The 17,422-nt window shown below is 42.3% G+C and overlaps 1 protein-coding gene across 1 annotated transcript in view; it reads left to right on the plus strand.

Annotated features, from left to right (window-relative positions):
• Nucleotides 1–17,422, plus strand: part of LOC129702759 (cilia- and flagella-associated protein 44-like) — a 117,285-nt gene that overhangs the window by 79,983 nt on the left and 19,880 nt on the right. Inside the window, exons 20-24 of the mRNA XM_055644704.1 lie at nt 865–1,027; nt 2,527–2,657; nt 3,909–4,099; nt 8,811–8,985; nt 13,322–13,499. Of these exons, the coding sequence (XP_055500679.1) occupies nt 865–1,027; nt 2,527–2,657; nt 3,909–4,099; nt 8,811–8,985; nt 13,322–13,499 (838 nt within the window). The remainder of the gene's footprint in view (nt 1–864; nt 1,028–2,526; nt 2,658–3,908; nt 4,100–8,810; nt 8,986–13,321; nt 13,500–17,422) is intronic.

The raw sequence follows: 17,422 nt of genomic DNA on the forward strand, positions 1-17,422 counted from the left end.
CACTGGACAGGCCTTAGTCATGGTGCTGTACAACACGGTAACGGTCCGTCGGCCCAGCTTGGTCGTGCCGTCCAAGTTGGCGTCTTGGGATAGTCCTATTTGCCTGCATGTGCCCCTTAGCCCTCTAAACCCTTCCCATCCATTTATCTGTCATTAATAACATCAAGAAAATATTAAGTCTACGTGAGCCTGCTTCAGTTTCCTGGGTCCAACTCAGAGAGAAGTTTCCCCCCTTTCCAGGGTTAATCGCTCCACTGTTTATAATGCTCTCTGCATTATGAAGTCCTCGACAGTGAACCCCATGGGCAATCACTACCAAATACTCCATATTTGAAAAACTCACCAAGGAGCTTGCGCTGTACATGCACAGATGGCTGCTGAGCTTGTGCAGTACAGCAAAGGCAAAGTTTCAGCTGCCTTCAGCCCCGCTTGTCATTGACGGCTTGAAGCAGCGCCGACGGCACCTGGGCTGCACAGACCTTCGCGTGTTACAAGTGCTGCGGTTGAAAGGCACGGAGAATTATGCCTACCTAAGAGATTGATCTCTTAGATAGGCATAATTCTCCCATGCCTTTACTATTTCTATTTAACAATTACCATTTCATAATTTTAATCAGGGTAGGCAGTGCCTACCTTGCCTACCCTGATGGCACGTGCCTGTCTTGCACAGACCTCGGGAATTGAAGTATGAGCATGTTTTTCAGCCTCTCTTTCTGGGGTCTACTGCTGATTCCTTTGGGTTGTACGGCTGAACCTATTGGTAGCTTATTTTTACCAATTCATCATTACTCATCAGCTTTTGTAGATGTGAATTGAACAGTTACTAGATACTATGACATTTTTCTATTTTTGCCATGTATAAAGTCTTGAAGATGCTAAACAGAAGGCAGAGTCGGATCTAATATTGAAGCTGGCAGAGGAAAAGAAGGCAAAGAAAAGGGTGGAGTTAGATAAGCTGCAAAACGACTTCAAGGAACTTCAAATCAAAAATGCAGAACTCCCTGAACATGTCCAGCTCCAGAAAGAGGTGACATTTAAGAGTTTATTATTTAATCTTTGATTAACCAATTACAATCATGAAAAACTTTATTAAACCACAAGCGAGGAGGGCATGATATTCTGACTAGAATGACATACAACTGGGAAGTTATGGGCCTGTCCCACTTAGGCGATTTTTCAGGCGACTACCAGCGACTGTCAAGGTGCTGGCAGTTGCCTGAAGAACTGGCAACTGGAACGGCGACTGTTAGAGTGGAACACACACACACACACACACACATTGCTTCCTCCATTATGCAGGTGGGGGACAGGGTAAGCGGGGCAGCACGGTCTGAGTAAAATTCCCATGGTGCAAAGCCAAGGTGATACAGACACACACCGCGATGAACAGGAAGGTTGGCGCTGTAATTAAGACGGCTAAGCACAGTGTACGGTAAGTCCTTTAAGAGAGGTGGGGGAGATGGGGGAGAAGGAGTGGAGACAACTCTTAAGAAGCCAGAGATACATGGCTGTGAAGCTCGGCGAACATTAACATTACCGGTCAGTTATCCTTGGGTCTGAAAACTACTGCTTACGTTATTTTTTCCCCAATGAGCCAATGAAATTCACCTGTCAGCACTGGCTACACCCTACGAGAACCTACGAGAACCATCGACCTCCTGGCAACCCACTAGGACCTCCTGGCGACCCACCTACGGCACAAGAATTCTCGCTACCCTCCATGGCGGCTTCATTCTAGTCACCGCTAATTTTTCAACATGTTGAAAAATTTGCAGCGAACATAAGGAGGCCGCAACTAATTCCCAGAATGCGGGAACTCCTCACGACCATGAAGGCGACACCCCGGCAACCACCCGCGAACAACATGTGGCGACTGCATAGTCTCCTGCAGTCGCCTAAAAAGTCGCCTGTGACACAGGCCCATTAACATTCTTAATTACAGTGTTTTCATGGGAGAGGTATAGAGGCAATTATTGGCAGGGCTGTAAGAATTTTGTCATAGCATTGTGATGTGAATATTTTCCAAGGGCATTAATGATAGTTGTATTACGAGTTGTTTCACTGGCACTGATTCAGAGCAACAAGATTATCAATTACACAATAATGAAATTAAATAATTTTGAAGAGTGAGCGTTGATTGGGATAGTGTAAAATACTCTGCTGGAATAAGCAGATTTCTCCTCTAAAATAATAGTTTCTCATCTAATAATTTGTCCAGTTGCGAAAGGAAACTTTAGTCATAAACCAGAAACTCAAGTGTAGGAGTGGAACTTGAACACTTTGATGCCCAAGACAGCAGGACTGGCTTTGAGCCAAGGCTGGGAATTTGTAACCAAGATGCCACTCATGTTCCGTATCCTGAAGCCTGGAAGCATTCAGTTCATATCTGCACTTTTATCTCCCCTCTACAATTTAATTTCCTCATATTTATCCACATAAAATGCTATTTGCCAATTATCAGCTCATCTTTCCAATTTATCTGGATTTCTTTTGGAATTGATTTTGTCTTTTGAAACATACTTTTAGGATTTTGAAATTAATAAAAAGATTCAAGAAGAGATTAACAGACAAATAACTGACCGGATTGAGTTTGTTTACAAAGAAATGGCATGGGAACAAGAGAAGTATCTAATTGGCCTCCAAAAACTACAAGCCAGGTACAGTTTTAAATACAAGCATCACTTTCCCAAGTGTTCACTATGCTATCAATTGTCATTTATCATATTGATCATTTCAACATTAGAATTCTTGATTGAATTGCGAGAGAAATTATGAAAAGCAGTGGACAAGTTCAAAAATTATTTCAAAGGTCTAATAAATCCCAGCTGAGATTCCAAGGAAGGATAACTGTATTGACCTTGCAGTGAATACAAAGTACATCCAACAGAATATACTCTGATTTAAGTCAAATTATGTCATACTTTATAGAGGCATACAGAATGGAAATAGGCCCGCTAAGTACACGCTGACCATCTGCCACCCATTTACACTATTCTGACATTCTTTTAAAAATTCTTCACATATTCCCATTAACCAAATTCTGAGGGGCCTATCTTTTCTCTGCTTATCATCTTTCCTTTGATGTCATCTTAATCTCTTTGGAACTTCCTTAATATTACTTGCTGGAGCGAGTGCTCCGGTTTCCACACTATGACTATCACAAATAATTATGTACAAGCAAACCCGGGGAATGGCTATTCAGGAGAAAGAATTCACCCTTGCAGCATTCATAAATCACTACCCAAAATTTTGAGATATGGAATAAAATTCAATTTCTTGCAATGTGAAAAAAAAGGAAACAAATCCAGACAAAAATGTATATTTACAACTCACATTTCTTGATGCACGTGCAGATGAGGCAGCTTTCAGTGACAAAAAATTGTGATGGAGCCTGTTTGATAGGAACCCCCCCCCCCCCCCCCCCCCCCCCCCTGTATTCATTGTTAGAATTCTTTACACTAGCACTTGTTACTTATTACCCCTTTCTTAATTGCCTTTGAAAAGCTGGTGGCAAGCTGCCTCCCTGAACTGTTGCAGTCTTCTGCTAAGGACTGGTAATATTTTCCCAGTCAGAGTGATAGCACCCTAATGCTCAACTTGTGCACACTGACCAACATGTCCCATCTACACTACTCCCACTGCCTGCATTTGGCCCATATCCGTCTAAACCTGTCCAATCCATGTACCTGTCCAATTGTTGTTTAGACATTGTGACAGTACCTGCCTCAGCTACCTCCTCCAGCAGCTCGTTCCATACACCCACCACCCTTTTGTGCGAAAATGTTCTGAAATACAGATCAGAGTTTAAAAACTTTGACAACAAAAATATTTTGTAGACTTTTTTAGTTTTTTAAACATTTTAATGATGTAGCTTTATTTTTAATTACCAAATTACCATCTTTCCACAGGTTTCGAAATGCAGTAGAGTATGACACAATTATCGTGCATTGTTTTGAAAGTGATCACAAGGTGTCAACTTATCGAGTCACATCATTCTCTGAGAAGTATCACCAAATGAAGTTGGACGTGCTGAGAAGGAGCCAACTGCAGGTGGCGCAAAAAAGCAAAGATAATCTTTTTAAGGAAAACAAAGGGGCAGGTAAAGTCCTTTTCAGGATCAAATATCCCCATGCATTTGTTATCTTATTTTTTAAAATCTCAACTGACCTGACATGTTTAAATATTGCCATGGTCAGAATGGGTTCACACTTCGAAGAGAATTTGCTAATTCGGGTAGTCAGCATGGCTTTATCCTCGGCATGTCTTAGGAATGATTGACTTTATGAGGAGACAAAGGTGATCGATAAGGGTAGGGCAGTGGATGTTCTTCATGGATTTTAGTACGGCATTTGATAAATTCCTCATGGTAGGCTGATCCAGAAGATTAAGATGCATGAGATCCACAGTAATGGTCGTGTATATTCAAAATTGCCCTAATCAGAGATGAGGATTGTGGTGGGTGTTATTCTGGCTGGAAGTCTGTGACCAGTGGAGTTCTGCAGGGATCTAACTTGGGGCTTCCTGTTTGTGACATACAGTGCATTCAGAAAGTATTCAGATTCTTTCACTTTTTCCACATTTTGTTACGTTACAGCCTTACTTTAAAATGGATTAAATTCATTTTTTTAAATCATCAATCTACACACAATACCCCAGAATGAAAAAGCGAAAATAGATGTTTAGTAATGTTTGCAAAGTAATTATTAAGAAATAACTGAAATATCCCATTTACATAAGTATTCAGACCCTTTGCTATGGCACTCAAAATTGAGCTTACGTTCATCCTGTTTCCATTGATTATCCTTGAGATGGAGTCCACCAGTGGTAAATTAAATTGATTGGACATGATTTGGAGGCACACACCTGTCTAAATAAGGTCCCACAGTTGACAGTGCATGTCAGAGCAATAACCAAGCCATGAAGACGAAGGAATTGTCCATAGACCTCCGAGACAGGATTGGGTTGAGACACAGATCTGGGGAAGGGTATAAAACAATTTCTGCAGCTTTGCAGGTTTCGAAGAGCACAGTGGCCTCCGTCATTCTTAAATGGAAGAACTTTGGAACCACCGGGACTCTTCATAGAGCTGGCCGCCCGGCCAAACTGAGCAATCGGGGGAGAAGGGCCTTGGTCAGGGAGGTGACCAAGCACCCGATGGTCACTCTGACAGAGCTCCAGAGTTCCCATGTGGAGATGGGAGAACCTTCCTGAAGGACAACTATATTAGCGGCACTCCACCAATCAGGCCTTTATGGTACAGTGGCCAGTCGGAAGCCACTCCTCAGTAAAAGGGACATGGCAGCCCACTTGGAGTTCACCAAAAGGGTTGTTTTCTCTGGTGCTATGGTCTGATGAAACCAAGATTGAACTCTTTGGCCTGAATGCCAGTGTCACAACTGGAGGAAACCAGGCACCGCTCATCACCTGGCCAATACCATACCTACGGTGAAGCATCATGGTGGCAGCATCATACTGTGGAGATGTTTTTCAGTGGCAGGAATTGGGAGACTAGTCAGGATCGAGGGAAAGATGAACGGAGCAAAGTACAGAGAGATCCTTGATGAAAACCTGCTCCAGAGTGTTCTGGGCCTCAGACTGTGGCAGAGGCTCACCTTCCAACAGGACAACGACGACAAGCACACAGCCAAGACAACGCAGGAGTGACTTTGTGACAAGTCTGTGAATGTCCTTGAGTGGCCCAGCCAGAGCCCCGACTTGAACCCGATCGAACATCTCTGGAGGGACATGAAAATAGCTGTGCATTGACGCTCCCTATTCACTTGACAAAGCTTGAGGGGATCTGCAGAGAAGAATGGGAGAAATTATCCAAATACAGTTGTGCCAAGCTAGTAGTGTCTTACCCAAGAAGTTTTGAGGCCGTAATCACTGTCAAGGGTGTCTCAACAAAGTACTGAGTAAAGGGCCCATATACTTATGTAAATGTGATATTTCAGTTATTTCTTTTTAATTACTTTGCAAACATTTCTAAACACCTGATTTCACTTTTTTATTAAGGGGTATTGTGTGTAAATTGATAATTTAAAAAATGAATTTAATCCATTTTAGACGTTGTAACGTAACAAAATGTGGAAAACATGAAGCGGTCTGAATTCTTTCTGAATGCATTGTATATAAATTACTTGGACATAAATGATGATGGGTTGCTTAGCAAGTTTACAGATGACACCAAAAGTGTTTCTAACCCGAAACGTCACTTGGCCATTTTCTCCAGAGATGCTGCCTGCCCCACTGAGTTTTATTATTATTTTAAAAATATATATTTTTATTAGAAGCAAACACATTATGGTAAAGTATAGTTACATATTATAGTAAAAAAACATTTTTAATTGTCGATTAATTCTGCTTCTAGTGTTTTTTTATATAGATAGAAAGGAAGAGAAAGAGAAAAAAAGAATTACAAATATCAAAAAAGAGAAACGTTGGAATGAATTACTTAGATTATTAAGTATAACTTTTCATCTAATCCTGAGTTCAAGCTTCAGTTGGGTTTTCGTGCCGGGCCAATCTATCCCTTCAAATAGTTAATGAATGGAGCCCATATTTTAACAAAAAGTTATTGTTTGTCCATTAAGACAAGTCTAATTCTTTCTAGATGTAGGGTTCCCGACATTTCCACAATCCACATTTTAATTGTGGGGATTATAGGGCCTTTCCAAAATTTTAATATTAATTTTTTCCCAGTTATTATACTGTAGTCGAGGAAGTTTTGTTGGCTTGCTGTGAGTGTTAAACTTTGTTCTGATATTCCAAGTATTATTAATTTTGAGTCTGGATCCAATTTAGTATTAACAACTTCAGAAATCATTCCAAAAATATCAGTCCAGAAATTTTTAATTTTTGTACAATTTGCAAAAGTATGTGTTAAATTGGCCTCTAGGTGCAGACATTTATCACAAATAGGAGAAATATGTGGGAAGATTATATTTAGATTTATTTTGGAGTAATGTAATCTGTGTAAGACTTTAAATTGCATGTCTGGCATTTAACGAGCATTGATGTATATGTTGTAGACTTTTGTCCCAAATATCTTTCGTTATAGGTTGACCTAATTCATTTTCCCATGTGTATCTATATAATTCCATCGGTGGTACCTCGTTGTTTAAGAAGGTGTTATAAATATAAGCTATTAATTTTTCAGTGTTAGGATGCTTATTCAAACATTCATCAAGAATTTCTGGTTCCCTAGTCCTATAAACTTGTGTATTAGATTTAACATAATCCCTCATTTGTAGATATCTGAAGAAATTATTTGAGTGCAGTCCATAAATCAGTTGTGACTCTTGAAATGAAAGAAAAATGCCTTTCCTATAAAGATGTCCAATCTTCTTAATTCCGTAATTTTTCCATTGTGTGAAACCTTTATCCAATATGGATGGTTTGAATAAAGGATTGTTTACAATGGGAAGACATAGTGGTATATTACCCAATTTTAAAGCTTTATTTTAATTGTTTTCAAATTCGTATTCCACTATGTATTATAGGGTTTTCCCTATAGGTTTTTTTGTGCAGTTTTGTGGGAGCAAATATAATCGAACCAATTTCAAAAGGTAAACAGTCTTCCTTTTCCATCCTTAACCAATCTGGTTGCTGATCCATTTCTTCCAGCCAGAAATTCATGTTTTTAATATGGACTGCCCAAAAATAAAACAAGAAATTTGGCAAGGCCAAACTTCCATTTATCTTTGACTTACATAAATGTTTTTTACTTATTCTATGATTCTTATAATCCCAAATAAAGCTTGTAATAATGGAATCGACTTTTTTGAAAAAAAATGTTGGGATATATATCGGGATTGATTGAAATAGGTACAGTAGTTGCGGTAAGAAGATCATTTTTATAGTATTAATTCTACCAAGCATTGAAATGGGAAGTGTTTTCCAATACTGAATATTCTTATGTAGTTTATTCAGTAAGGGTGGAAAGTTTAGTTTAAATAAAGAGGTATATGTCTTAGTTACGTAAATTCCTAAATATTTAAGTTTATCTTTAACTATTTTAAAAGGGGATTGGTGTAATGTATGTAAATTGAGTTTTGTTATTGGCATGATTTCGCTTTTATTCCAATCTTATATCTATCTTTGGTATAAACCAGCATCTGCATTTCTTTTTTATTAACAACATTGGTGGACGTGAGCAGTGAGGAAGGCTGTCAATGTATACATTATAGTGAGATATCGGTCAGGTACAGAAATGATCAAAGAAATGGCAGATGGAGGTCGAAGTACGAGGTGTTGCACTTTGGTAATGTCTATCTTCACTATGAACCTTAAAAGCCTGTCCTACGGTACGAGTTAATTCCAAGAGCTCTCCCGAGTTTGCCCTGATTCGAACTCGGAGATTTACGGTAATGGCCACTCGTCTGTACTTGGGGCTCTCGTGGACATTTTTCAACATGTTGAAAAATCTTCACAAGTCTTCCCGTGCTTACCTGCCGTTAGCCAGTCTTCCCAAGTACCTGCCATTAGCGTTAAGAGCTGCTAAGAGACGTCCCCGAGCTCCGACGTATCCCCTACGTTCATTCTCCGTGCTTACCACGAGTTTGATTCTTTTTAAACTCGGGAGAGCTCTTGGAATGAACTCGTGCCGTGGGACAGGGCTATTAGCAACCCTCTTGTTAGGTGCTAAAGGTTGCCAAGCTACATTGTGGTCTCCTGTGTTGATGGACAAAGATCCTATTGCAGGTCTTGTGATCTGTTGTTGATGTCTTCTTATGGTTGTTGTTGTAGTTTGAATGCAAATGCGTTGGTTTAACCCACAATTTGATTTATTGGTGCTTTATTCTCTCTAGGTATTGATAAGACTACAGACCAGGACTTGGAAGTTGATTTATTGGCAGGGTCACAACAACCTGTATCAAAGATGTTTATTGGAATTCAACATGCTGAAAGACTACAAAATTTGATTAGCCAAACAGATAAAGCAAAAGCCAAAATTGAGCAGAGGAAAAGAGAATGGACAGAGCTGTGAGTTGTATTTTAATTCACTATTTACATGGTGATTTACAGTGGGGGAAGTAAAAAAGAGGGAAGGTTTGCAAATAGCCACTGGCTCATGAGAGACCCGGTTTCAATCCTGACCTTATTTGTTGCCTGTATGGAGTTTACACGTTCTTCTTGGACCACACATGGGTTTTCCTGCACCCTGCGGAGCCCAGCAGTCCCGGAACTCCCTCAGGGTGCCCACAGACAGGGCGTATTCCCTTTCTAATCCCACCCGGGCACGGACGTAACCCCGGAAAAGGGGCAGGCAGCTGGCTCGGGTAGAGCCCTCCACCGTCTGGCGCCGTGATTCGCGGATGGCCAGCTTGGCCAGGCCCAGGAGCAACCCAACCAGGACATCTTCAGCCCTACCCCCTCCCCTATGCACAGGGTGTCCAAAGATGAGGATGGTGGGTGAAAAATGCAGCCAGAAGGCAAGGAGCAGCCCCTTTAGATATTCAAACAGTGGCTGCAGCCTCACGCACTCCATGTGCACGTGGTACACAGACTCTTCCAGCCCGCAAAAGTGGCAGGCGGCTGGTGAGTCTGTGAACCGCGAGAGAAACAGGTTGCAGGGAACACCTCGGTGCAATACCCTCCACCCCAGGTAGGCCACGCGCCATTGTGGAAGGAGAAACAGTTAACGTTACAGATCTGGGTCTTTTGGTCAGAACTTCAGCATCCGTAGTTTAAACATTTTTTTTTATACAGTTAAGCACAGTGTGTGGGAAACTAAATAGTTCTTATGAGTTATAGAAAAATGCAATTTTTAATCTGTATCTCTAACCACTCAAATGTGGAAGGGAGTGGTGAACTTGCACAGGTTTTGACACATGGAGATAAATTGGAATTAGTTACATGTTAGACCACAATTTTGGCATGGTGATTTGAACTTTGCACTTTGTAATCTTTAAGGTATTGTTTCTGTCAGAGTACTTACCCTGTTTAATAGTTCACAAGGTTTTTTACAACTTAAACATTGAAAATATGTTTTTACTTGAGGGGGAACGAGACTCGAGAGTTTCAGTTTATACAGGAATTAGGAAACACAGGACAAACTTGCATTGATCAGAATGTGGAACCTATTCCCATTAAGTAGTGGATGCATTCATGAAACCTCCTTGTACTCAGCATTTTTGATGGACCTCCATTTCTCTAAATATTGTGAGAGATAGGAGTATAAAATCCTCACAAAAGTTTGTTGGGATATTGCTAAAAACATTCTGGTGAGGCAAATTGAGTTGGTTTAAACTTTAACTGGATTGCACATATGCAAGTAGTTATCCATAGACCGGATACACCAACCTACCATTCAGGAGTTTGTCAAATATTTTACTAAGATCCTGTGGCGGCACCTATTGGTAGGCCACTGGCAGAGCGAACCCTCGGCTCTGGAAAGAGGAGTTAGGTGTCTCGGTGTGGGAGGCGCAAGTCACGGGGTTGACCCTTAGGGGTAGTTAAGGTCGGGCAACACTCGTGCCCATTTGAGGAGTAGGGAGTTGTATCTTACCGATTAAAACAGTCTCAGGCACACAACTTGTGTCCGCTTAGTTTTTGGCGCAAACTCCTGCCAGCCCCTGCTATCATCCATATGAACAACATTCACTGCTCAGCCTTCATCAGTCTTCTTAGTTACCTCCTCAAAAAATTCGATCAATATTGGTGAGACATGTTTTCTCCACACAAAGGCGGGCTGACTCTACCTGATCATTGACCTCTTTCCAAACATATATAAATCTCTTAGTATTTTCTCAAATAATTTCCCTACAACTGATGTCAGGATATCTGATTCATCTTTGTTGCCCTTCATTAGTAAAGGAACAACATTAGCAATGTTTCAGTCTTCTGACAACTCACTGGTGGCTAACCAAGGTGCACAAATCTCTGCCAGGGCTGCAGCTATCCTCTCTTTTGGTTTTATTGCAACCTGGGATAGATCTCTCTGGCCCTGGGGATTTATCAACTATTATGCATCCCATTACTCAAGACTCCTTCAAAACCAGTCATCTAACCTGCCACATGTTTCTTATTTTTCCAGATCAAACCTTCAATATCCTTTCTCATCCAAGGTTCCCTAATCTTGTCATTTTAACTTTTCACCTTTAATGGAACATGCTTGACTTCCTTCCCACTTATCAGCAGTTGTTTTAACCACAAGAATCTGCTCCTAATTGGCTTTCAGCAGATCCTCACTTATGCCATTGAAAGAAAAGACACAAAATGCTGGAGTAACTCAGCGGAGCAAGTAGCTTCTCTGGAGAACATGGAAAGGTGATGTTTCAGGTCGTGATTCTTCGGAGTACTATTGAGATCAGCTTTTGTTCCAATTCAAGATCTAACCTTGAGGACCAATTTTTTCCCTGTCCATAGCCACCTTGAAACTTATATTATTATGTGCACTGTTCCCAAAGTGTTCCCCCACCAACACTACCATCGCCTGTCCAGTTTCATTTCCTAAGATTGAGTTCTGCCCTGTCTGTAGTTGGGCTCTCTACATATTGCTTCAAAACTTACTTGGATGAACTGAACAAATTCCACGCTATCTAAGCTAAGGCACCTTAACTGAGGCGATCTCAGCCAATATTGGGAATGTTAAAATACTGTTGATTACTGGATGTCCAAGGTACTTTGCAACCAATGACGCCTTTATGGAGTTGTTATTAGCATAATGTTGAGAAACACAACACTAATTAGATCCTATGAAGGACACTCACAAGATAAATGGAGAGTCTCAGCTCAGTTTCTATGGAAGAAGTTACCTTGAGAATTAAGACATTGAGAATGGTCTGTACAGACAATACTGTAAGTTCATTTGAACAAGAGAATGCTTTGTACTACGATTGCTATCAATTAAACGGAGCCACCCCAGGTGTACTGTCATCCTAAACGTCTTGCCCAATACCATGAAGAAAATTTCACATATGCAAATCAATTCAATTGATATAAATCACTTCATAAATTGAGTGAGTTTTGCAGATAATGCTGTTGTCTCTATCCCTTGGGCACTGTTGGATACTGTTAAATATGTTTATGATTTAATTGTTGTTAGCTAAACAGAGTTATGTCTTGAATTGAGATAAACACTTCTAATTAAGCTCGAATTATGCTTTACATGAAGTGAATTGGATCAAAATGCTTCTTATCTGAAATATATTAATTTGATTGAAATTATATTGTGTGCATACAATGCACTTTTCAGATAGTGTCATCGTCTCTTTTAGATGGTTGAACTAGATATAACCCTTCATACCGCAATTATTATTTGAAACAATATTTGAATAGGAATTTGAAAGGAAGAAACAAATGCTGGTTTACAGAAAAATGCTGGAGTAACTCAGCGGGTCAATCAGCATCTTTGGAGGACATGGACAGGTGACGCTTTGAGTCAGGGCCCTTCTTCAGACTGATTGTAGGAGGGGGAAAAGCTGGAAGGGAAGAGAGACAGTACAAAGCCTTGCAGGTAATAGGTTGATACAAATGAGGGTTTTTTGAGACATATTGTTAAAGGCCATATATAAAAAGACCAGCTGTGAGTCTAATGGATTGAGAGTTGTGAATTATGAAGCTATAATCAGTCTGAAGGGTCCCGACCCAAACAACACCTATCCATGTTCTCCAGAGATCCTGCCAAACCCGCTGAGTTACTCCAGCACTTTGTGTCTTCTAACTGAAAGGAGCCAGGTCCAATATTGAGGTAGATTCTTCTAACCAATCTAGTATTTCTGTTTGCACAATGAAAAGTAACTTAGAATGCTTTTTTATGATAAACTAATTCTGATAATTGAAATTACATCATACATTGAGAACAGTTGATGTTGAAGTTTTATATTCTCAGTCAGTAAGATTGAGTTCTTCATATTACAATTGCTATTAAATAAACCAAGTCCCATCCTACTTGGAAATAAAATGCCCAAACTAGCCCGGTATGGCTCATTAGAAGAAAGGTTCAGAATGTTTAATATAATATATTGATTCAGATGATGGTAGTTGCTTCACTGATTGAGCACAACTTTTGTAGATGCTGTGACGTACTGTAGATGGAACCTGTGTGCCTCATGGATCCCAGCTATTCCAAACTGTTTTGTTATTTTATTCAATGTGGTGATTTTGATTTTTTTTCCGAACAAGAATGTTATGGGTTACGAAAGAAGTAAATGGAGTAAGAGTTCGGGCAATCATATCGTTAAATATTGGAACAGGTTGTGGATGTGGAGTGCTCCACTCCTGTTCTCTTGATCCTTTGTTTGCATTCGAGGCCAGAACACCCTGCCTACACAGAAGCATCATTAATTTCTTTACATTTCCATTTTATCTTCTGTAGTTATTTAAGCCAACCTGATGATAATTACGAAGATCCAAATGATGTGCTGGCAATCAAAAATGCTCAGGAGCACATGGGAGATTTCAAGTTAAAAACAGCTCCTGACTACACTGTACCAGAACATCTGCGTATTAATGCAGAGAAGAAAAGGAACCAGCTTATTCTCCTTGAGGAACTGGTTTGTATCAGCACAGAATGTGCTTTGTATTCTTTTTGCTTGCTGTTTCTGCATGTGTTAGAGTTATGCTTCTGTAACTCAGATTCTTTTAAAATGCATGGGAATGGTAAATTATCTTGCAGATGCTTTCAGTTCTTGAATTTTTTGAAGAGGTTACTAGGGAAATCGACGGGGGTAAAGCAGTGGATGTTGTCTATATGGACTTTAGTAAGGCCTTTGACAAGGTTCCTCATGGAAGGTTGGTTAAGAAGGTTCAACTGTTGGGTATAAATGCAGGAGTAGCAAGATGGTTTCAACAGTGGCTGAATGGGAGAAGCCAGAGGGTAATGGTGGATGGTTGTTTGTCGGGTTGGAGGCAGGTGACTAGTGGGGTGCCTCAGGGATCGGTGTTGGGTCCTTTGTTGTTTGTCATGTACATCAATGATCTGGATGAAGGTGTGGTAAATTGGATTACAGGTGCACAACCTTTTATCCGAAAGCCTTGGGACCAGACACTTTTCGTAATTCAGAATTTGTCGGTCTTCAGAATGGAAATTTTTTAGCGTAGATTTTAATGGCTGGCTCAGTGGTAGAGTGTTCGGCTCATATCCGCAAGGTCGTGAGTTTGCGCCTTGATCCCGGCAGATACTCGGTCGCGAGTTTGAGTCTTCAATGTCGTTTTTTCTTGTAGAATAAATGTTTGTATGAAATGCAGTGTAGGAGAGGTGTACTGACTGTGTGGGCAGAACTTTGGAAGTGATTGCCCACCAGTCTAAAAAGCCGCTGTGTCTCCCTGTCCCTGGGATAGTAGGGGGCGATCAAACAGCACAATACCCCCCTCCCCCTCCAACTCCAGAGGAATCCGCTCCCCGATGGGCCGCTACGGCGACAAGTGGCAGTTTGCCCACAGCCCGAGCTGCGCCACCCCAAGAACAATTCGTACCTTGCACACAATCAGCTTCTGCCCCTACGTGTTCCTCTGGAGTTGGAGCGGGGCTGGGCTGGAGTTGCTGCTGGCTGTGGGTCTCTAGGATCTCCGTGCTTGCAGTGGGCCTGGGGGTCGCTGTCCCGTTGGTCCTGACGTCTCCGGCCACCCCCCTGGACTGGAGCTGAGACTGGGAACTGTACCGCCCTTGCCCCCTCCCTCTGCAACTGCAAACAACCCCACTCTCCTGCAGGGGCGGTACAGTTCCCGGAGGATAGCAGGTGGCCGGAGACGTCAGGATCAACATGAACCCGCTCCCCGATGGGCCCCTACGACGCCCCGAGCTGCGCCCCGTCATCCGCAACCCAGGTTCCTCTGTAGTTGGAGCGGGGCTGGGCTGGGCTGCTGCTGGCTGTGGGTCTCTGGGTTCTCTGTGCTTGCGGTGGGCCTGGTGGTCGACGTCCAATTGGTCCTGACGTCTCCGGTGACTCGCACGGCCCTGCTGCCATCGCCGACGTGAAAACAGTACAAAGCCCCCGCGCCGGTGCAATGAGCGGGGAGCTGGAGAGGGGAGGGATGGGGGTCACACACATGGCCGGGAAGCAGAGGGGTGTAGGTGGGGTGAAACTGAAGGGAGCGACAATCTGCTGCTGCCTGCACGCTGAGTTAAAAAGTTCCCACGCAAGACTCACGATACACTGTGTATCGTGTCTACCGTGGGAACTTTTTAACTCAGCGGGCAGGTAGCAGCAGATTGTCAATTATTAACCCTCCCGCGCAATACACCCTCACCTTCTCTTTTATGGATGGGGATTTAGTTCCCCTTTCTTCGAGGACCGACCGGAGGTTCCGCTGTCACCTCTGCGGGCCGCCCTCGGTGAATGTCCTGTCTCCCTGTCCCTGGGATAGTAGGGGGCGATCAAACAGCACAATACCCCCTCCCCCTCCAACTCCAGAGGAATCCGCTCCCCGATGGGCCGCTATGGCGACAAGTGGCAGTTCGCCCACAGCCCGAGCTGCGTGACCCCAAGAACACGACGCCCCTTGCACACCATCAGCTTCTGCCCATACGGGGAGCGTGTTCCTCTGGAGTTGGAACGGGGCTGGGCTGGAGTTGCTGATCTGGGATCTCCGTGCTTGCAGTGGGCCTGGGGGTCGGTGTTCCGTTGGTCCTGACGTCTCTGGTGACTGGCACTGTGCTGCTAGGATCGCGACGGGAAGACAGTACAAAGCCCCCGCGCCAGTGCAATGAGCGGGGAGCTGGAGAGAGGAGGGAAGGGGTCACACACATGGCCGGGAAGCAGAGGGGTGTAGGTGGGGTGAAACTGAAGGGAGCGACAATCTACTGCTGTCTGCACGCTGAGTTAAAAAGTTCCCACGCGAGACTTACGATACACTGTGTATCGTGAGTCTACCGTGGGAACTTTTTAACTCAGCTGGCAGGTAGCAGCATATTGTCAATTATTAACCCTCCCGCGCAATATACCCTCACCTTCTCTTTTATGAACGGGGATTTAGTTCCCCTTTCTTCGAGGACCGACCGGAGGTTCCGCTGTCACCTCTGCGGGCCGCCCTCGGTGAACGTTTTCAAGGACCTTTCTTCAAGGACCGAAAAAATGTCGCTATTCGGAGGTTTTCGTTATTTGGATCTTCGGATAAAAGGTTGTGCATCTGTAGTAAGTATGCAGATGATACCAAGATAGTGGATAATGAAGAGGATTTCCAAAGTCTACAGAGTGATTTAGGCCATTTGGAAAAATGGGCTGAAAGATGGCAGATGGAGTTTAATGCTGATAAATGTGAGGTGCTACACCTTGGCAGGACAAATCAAAATAGGACGTACATGGTAAATGGTAGGGAATTGAAGAATACAGTTGAACAGAGGGATCTGGGAATAACCGTGCATAGTTCCTTGAAGCCGGAATCTCATTTAGATAGGGTGGTAAAGAAATCTTTTGGTATGCTAGCCTTTATAAATCAGAGCATTGAGTATAGAAGCTGGGATGTAATGTTAAAATTGTACAAGGCATTGGTGAGACCAAATCTGGAGTATGGTGTACAATTTTGGTAGCCCAATTATAGGAAGGATGTCAACAAAATAGAGAGAGTACAGAGGAGATTTACTAGAATGTTGCCTGGGTTTCAACAACTAAGTTACAGAGAAAGGTTGAATAAGTTAGGTCTTTATTCTCTGGAGCGCAGAAGGTTAAGGGGGGACTTGATAGAGGTCTTTAAAATGATGAAAGGGATAGACAGAGTTGATGTGGATCAGCTTTTCCCTTTGAGAATAGGGAAGATTCAAACAAGAGGACATGACTTCAGAATTAAGGGACAGAATTTTAGGGGTAACATGAGGGGGAACTTCTTTACTCAGAGAGTGGTAACGGTGTGGAATGAGCTTACAGTGGAAGTGGTGGAGGCAGGTTCGTTGGTATCATTTAAAAATAAATTGGATAGGCATATGGATGAGAAGGGAATGGAGGGTTATGGTATGAGTGCAGGCAGGTGGGACTAAGGGAAAAAAATTTGTTCGGCACGGACTTGTAGGGCCGAGATGGCCTGTTTCCGTGCTGTAATTGTTATATGGTTATATGGTTATATGGTATGACCAGTTTGCACGATCACTGATAGAGTCTGAACATCTTATTTAATGAACACGCACACAGAACTGTGAGAAATTACAGGCAGCAGAACAAATTTCACCTGAATGCAGAGCCATGCATGTTACAGCACAGACCCCAGATGTTTGACCCAATGAATTACACAGTTCTTATCATCCACATGGAAAAAGTTGTTCATCCATTTCACAAAGCAATACATGAACTTTCCTCTAATCTAACCGTATGTTTCCTTTCTCAAAAACAGAACCAAGTTGGGGATTTATATCCTTCTCACAATTTAGCCTATTATCTTACCAACCCTTTAACTCTTCCAGCTTTAACCACTTTGAATCTCTTATCCCTTCTTATTGATATCACTCTATAGGTGTTGCACTTGATGTAAAATATTGCATTGATCT

This window comes from Leucoraja erinacea, chromosome 13, assembly GCF_028641065.1.
Source record: "Leucoraja erinacea ecotype New England chromosome 13, Leri_hhj_1, whole genome shotgun sequence".
Taxonomy (NCBI): domain Eukaryota; kingdom Metazoa; phylum Chordata; class Chondrichthyes; order Rajiformes; family Rajidae; genus Leucoraja; species Leucoraja erinaceus.